The sequence below is a fragment of the Pezoporus occidentalis genome, unplaced genomic scaffold (assembly GCF_034315485.1).
Source record: "Pezoporus occidentalis ecotype Australia unplaced genomic scaffold, CSIRO_AGI_Poc_V1 ctg224, whole genome shotgun sequence".
In the NCBI taxonomy this organism is placed as follows: domain Eukaryota; kingdom Metazoa; phylum Chordata; class Aves; order Psittaciformes; family Psittacidae; genus Pezoporus; species Pezoporus occidentalis.
Genome location: NW_026914117.1, coordinates 72,711 through 78,444, shown reverse-complemented (window position 1 = coordinate 78,444; position 5,734 = coordinate 72,711). Strand labels below are relative to the sequence as shown.

The 5,734-nt window shown below is 44.8% G+C and overlaps 1 protein-coding gene across 1 annotated transcript; it reads left to right on the top strand.

The window, feature by feature from the left end:
* Window positions 1-490: 490 nt before the first annotated feature.
* On the top strand, window positions 491-5,519 carry TIFA (TRAF interacting protein with forkhead associated domain). The gene is given in 4 exon segments (XM_062620843.1): window positions 491-2,205; window positions 3,195-3,368; window positions 4,454-4,710; window positions 4,713-5,519. Coding segments are annotated over 4 exon segments (633 nt in total). The 5' UTR covers window positions 491-2,143; the 3' UTR covers window positions 4,853-5,519.
* Window positions 5,520-5,734: the final 215 nt, after the last annotated feature.

Here is a 5,734-nt window from a genome sequence, read left to right as displayed (position 1 = left end):
TAAATTATTATTATTTTTCCGGTTTACTCACCATAATCACAGACGAGCCCCGAATACTTCTTGAAAACCACCCCCAACCCTCTCCCGGGCCTCTGGACACCTCTCGCCTCTCCCACCTTCCCTCGCAGCCCACCCCCGTCCCGCTGGCGAGAGGGCGCTGCCGGGAGGGCGCTGCTGGACACCGCTTCCCGCCTTCCCCACCTTCGAGTTCTGAGGTACCGGGCTGTGAGGGAGCAGCTGCGGGCCCGAGGGGACCCTCCGATACCCACCTGAGAATCATTTCTCGCCGGACCCTCAGCTTTAAAAGAGCTTTTTAAACAGGGAAGCTCGGAGTGCTCCCACAGGAAGGTGAAGAGGAAGCCAGGCCTTGCTGAGGTACGGGGGAAGGGGGCGTGCCGGGTGGGGAGGGGCTGGATCTTCGTGTAAGGGCACAGGGGAGGCCGGGAATTCCTCAGGAAGTGTCGACACAGGCAGTGGCGTTGGTGGAGTGCGCTGTTTGGAGTTGAGGCAGCCAGCAGCATCCTGGCCTGTAGCAGCACCAGGGGCCAGCAGGGCCAAGGCAGTGATCATCCCCCTGCAATGGGCACTCCTGAGAGGATAACGATGCACTGTGGAGGAGATGATGTTGATAGACAGGAAAATGGCTGGGTATGATTTGCTTGACTCAAGGTACAGACAACAGCAGTGTAGCAGGCTACTTTATAGCTGCAGAAGTCTGGATTTGACTATAGAAAACTTGCCTTCTCCAAGTGCAGTTCTCAAATCTTTCTCTTGTTCAATACAGTCTAGGTAAATAGACTGTCCTACAAGTATATGCATGACAGTATGCTCAGTCCAACCTCAAACCTTTAATGCAGAACTCTGCAGCTGAGTTTGGGATGCCTGAGGTGGCACACAAGTAGATTTAGATTAGATATTCAGATAAAATTCTTCATTACAAGGGTGGTGAGGTACTGGAACAGGTTGTCCCGAGATGTTGTGGCTGCCCCACCCCTAGAAGTGTTTAAGGCCAGGTTGGATGGCGCTTGGAGCAGCCTGGTCTAGTGGAAGATGTCCCTGCCCATGGCAGGGGATTGGAACTGGATGAGCTTTAAGATCCTTTCTTATTCAAACCATTTTGTGATTCTATCTGTGTGCTGCTTAAGCAATCAGTGGACATTCTTCCCCTTCCCTGATTAGTAAAGGAACCATTTGTAAAATCCATAAACGTGAATAAATCCAACATTTTGTTACGATCTGATACATATTGCAGATTTCTTAAAATATCTTTCTTTCTAGTCCTGTGTTTTGCCCTGTCCTGATGCATTTCAGAAACCAATTAAGGAAGCCACTAATGGAAGCAAAGCATGCTTTTAAGTTGATATCAAAGGCCCCAGACAAAACTGTCTCCATAGGTCAGTCCACAAACTAAGTTAAATGACTTGGTTTTGCCCTTTAACCAATGCTGACCTCATGTAACATCTCACATCCTCACACTGGTACAAAACAGTGAAGGGCAGAACTAAGCACAGAAAAAGATAGGCCATCCTCCTGCTCACAGAGCTGCTTCCAGCTCCCTGGAGTTCAGGCATACTAGTAGGAGAAGGGATGGACACAGGTGCCACTGCAGCTTGTCTGGCAGGTGCCAAAAGAATAACTTGCTGTAAGAGCACCTCTATACTTCTGTCAAAAGCACAGGTGGTATTTCCTAGTTTGTTTTGAAGTAAGCTCCCAGAGCTACTTGACATTTTCTATTTCTCTAATCATTTAAGCTAGGTAGAAGCACTGTTGTAGCCTACTTCAGTCATCAAGATGAGGTTGCTGCACTCCTGCGTCAGAACTGTTGCTGTTACTCTGTTAAAGGTATAAGAAGGATTTTGAGGTTTCACACAGAAAGTGATGCACTGATATGTCACTATTCACTGTGCTTTGAGGTCATGGACAGTGGTATAATTTAGCCTTGAAAAAACCCACAAGTCAGAAGACTTAACTGCAGTGATGACTCAGCTACCCACAAATAAAAGATTAAAGTGGGAGCTGCTGTTCAGCATCATTCACTCAATAGAGCTAGTGGGAAAGCTCAGGATCTGTGTGACACACGTCAGAAACATGCAAACTAGAAGGAGAAACGCAACAAACATTTCCACTGTATTATTTCAGTTAAATGGCTGTTGACATGCTGCTTTGGTGGATAACTGAGAACTCCTTCCCTCGTTCCTACTTTAAGTACGTAGCTTTTTCTTTAGATCAAGTTTCAGTGCAGGAAAATACTTGCTTATATAGGAAACACTGTGATCTGTCCTCTCAGATTTTATTAGGATACACTGCAAATACTCAGACTTTAGAATTTAGTTCATAAGCACCTCTGTGCTGCATGGGAGAAGCTTACACAAGGAAAAAAACAAAAACTCAAAAAACACCACCACCAAATCCCAAAAGTTACTTTTTATTTTCACTGCCTAGCTAAGTACTTCTGTAGCAAATAGCTGGGATGTAACAATAGGCAGCAGGAAAATAGCTGGAGTTGGTGACAATTCCTCCTTTATGTCTTGACGATTCCATCTTTTGCTTTCAGTTTACATATTATCACATTAGTCACTTCTAAACACTGTATTTTGTTTCATACAAGAGGCAAATTATGACTAAAGAGCAAAAATGATGCTTTATATGTATTTGAAATATTACTGCCTACAGCCAGACTCTCTCTGTAGAAGTCACTTGTCTGATACCTTCTAGTCAAAGGACTACAGCATAAAACAGAGTGTGCAGGCCCAGACAATACTACTTAGTACTCCATTTTAAGTCCATAATGTAAACACTACTGTCACTGCCAAGTGACATATTTCTTCCAAAGATAAACCTACCTGTGCAAGCCTTATGACATAAGTCATCACCAGTTGACAGTAGTGGGTGTTTTACGGAGTGTGTTTCTGAAGTGCTACGCAGCCATTGCAGGAGGTTCACAATCAAATGATGTGAGGAGTTCAGCACAGAGTTGGGGTCGCCAAACGAGTCCCTGGCAAAGTGGTGAGAAGTGAGGGTTATCATGGAGTTGGTAGGCTCAATTCTCACTTCTTCATTCCAGTGGTTTCATTACATTCAGAGTCAGCAGTAAATTACATATAGTCACTATACAGTAGTATTTTAATGCCACTGTGAAGCCAGTTCTTTTGGTACTACAGTGATTTCATGCTGTGATTTTACTTTGTTTTGAGGATTCGTTTCATCATGACCTCTTTTGAAGAAGTTGAAACTGAAGAAACAGTAACATGTCTCCACATGACCTTTTACCATCCTTGTCAAGAGGACAAAATGATGTTTCGTTGCTTGAATTTCTGTAAGTGAGAACAGGTCAGGGCAGGTGAAATGGCCAAGTTTGGCCGGGATTCTAATGTAGAATCATAGAATCATAGAATAGTTAGGGTTGGAAAGGACCTCAAGATCATCTAGTTCCAACCCCTCTGCTGTGGGCAGGGACACCTTACGCTAAACCATATCACCCAAGGCCTCGTCCAACCTGGTCTTGAACAGTGCCAGGGATGGAGCATTCACAACCTCCCTGGGCAACCCATTCCAGTGCCTCACCACCCTAACAGGAAGGAATTTCCTTCTTATATCCAATCTAAACTTTCCCTGTTTAAGTTTTAACCTGTTACTCCTTGTCCTATCACTACAGTCTCTAATGAAGAGTCCCTCTCCAGCATCCCTATAGGCCACCTTCAGATACTGGAAGGCTGCTATGATGTCTCCACACAGCTTTCTCTTCTCCAGGCTGAACAGCCCCAACTTCCTCAGCCTGTCTTCATACGGGAGGTGCTCCAGTCCCCTGATCATCCCTGTGGCCCTTCTCTGGACTTGTTCCAATAGTTCCATGTCCTTTTTATGTTGAGGACACCAGAACTGCACACAATGCTCCAGGTGAGGTCTCACAAGAGCAGAGTAGAGGGGCAGGATCACTTCCTTCAACCTGCTGGTCACACTCCTCTTGATACAGCTCAGGATACGGTTGCCTTTCTGAGCTGCAAGTGCACACTGCCGGCCCATGTTCATTTTCTCATCAACCAACACCCCCAAGTCCTTCTCCGCAGGCTGCTCTGAATCTCTTCTTTGCCCAGCCTGTAGCTGTGCCTGGGATTGCTCTGACCCAGGTGTAGGACCTTGCACTTGTCATGGTTAAACTTCATGAGGTTGCCATCGGCCCACCTCACAAGCGTGTCGAGGTCCCTCTGGATGGCATTCCTTCCCTCCAGGGTATCAACCGAACCACACAGCTTGGTGTCATCGGCAAACTTGCTGAGCACGCACTCAATCCCACTGTCCATGTCAGCGACAAAGATGTTAAAACAAGACCGGTCCCAACACTGATCCCTGAGGGACGCCACTCATTACTGGTCTCCAGCTGGACATTGAGCCATTGACCACAACTCTTTGTGTGCGGCCATCTAGCCAGTTCTATATCCACCGATAATGTCTATAATGTCTGCCATTACAACTTCATGGATGCTCGAGTTTCTCGAATTCAGTTCTCCTCGCAATTGTACAGGAAACTGAAGAGCGCAGAACTTTGTTTTGAGATAAAGAACATGAGCAAGAAAACTAAACTGATCGTGGACCAAACAGAACTGGGTTACTTAAACAAAATTGACCTGCCATGGAAGTGCATCATTTGTTTTGGGGACTACCAGATTTTAGCAGAGCCTGAAGAAGGGGAGTCCATGGATTATTTTGAGACTCACACTTGGCTCAGGCACCCATCTAACAAGAAAGATGCCTGCCATCACTGCAACCTGTACTAGAAAATGGCATTTCTTCTTCTATGTTTCCTTCACACAGCAAAAGCACCATAGAGATTGATGAAAATGAGTCATGCTAGTGGGGAGATAGAGGCTGGATCAGACTGTCATCCTTTGAAGCCTGCACAGCTTCTAAAACTGAAGGCTGTCATCTCAGTCCACTGTTCAGGACAGTTCTCACCACTACGTATCAGTCTTCTTATGTGTTGCTTTCAGCATAGGCATACTAGAACGTACCAGGTTCCTGCTGCTGTCTTCCCCAAAATGTATCTGCTGTCCGATCACCACTGTCTGCCGCAAATGTAGGGGAGACATAGAAGGCCACTCAAATCCAATACAGCAGGATCAGTTGGAGAGCTGTGATGGCATGCCTTGAAGGTATAGTTAGCAGGCATTAACACAAAGCACGCAGAACAGTGTTTCAGTGGTTAGCTAAGTAGGGTCACAGTGTCTCACTGCATTTGTTATACTTCGTGCTTTTGCTTTTGACAGAAAATTCCAAACTGTATTTTCAAGCCTAACATGTAACTCCTCAGATTCTGCAACTTAGAAACACTTTGTCAGCATAGTCCTTTTAAGTTAATATTTTTATGATCTTTGCAGCAAGATTTTTGTTCTCTTTTTAAAATGATTTTTTTGTTTGTTTTGCAAATTAACTACTTTTGCTTGTGAATGTCAATAAAAATGCAATGTGAGTGGTATGTAAAAATCCAGTTAAATTTTGCAATACAACCATTTGGTTGTCTAGTAAGGATTTGCTGTCTTCTAAAACTCCAACCTAAAAGCACTTATTGTGAACAAACTCATATCCAGAACAATCCAGTGAGACATTTTGACTGCACTATTCTAGGCTTTCTACAAATGGCATTGCTCTTAAGGTTTAAATTGCTGGCTAAAATACATTTCAACACGTTTTCTACCTCTCTGCCTCCCACCCCAAGCTCTCTTAACAATTTTCATTT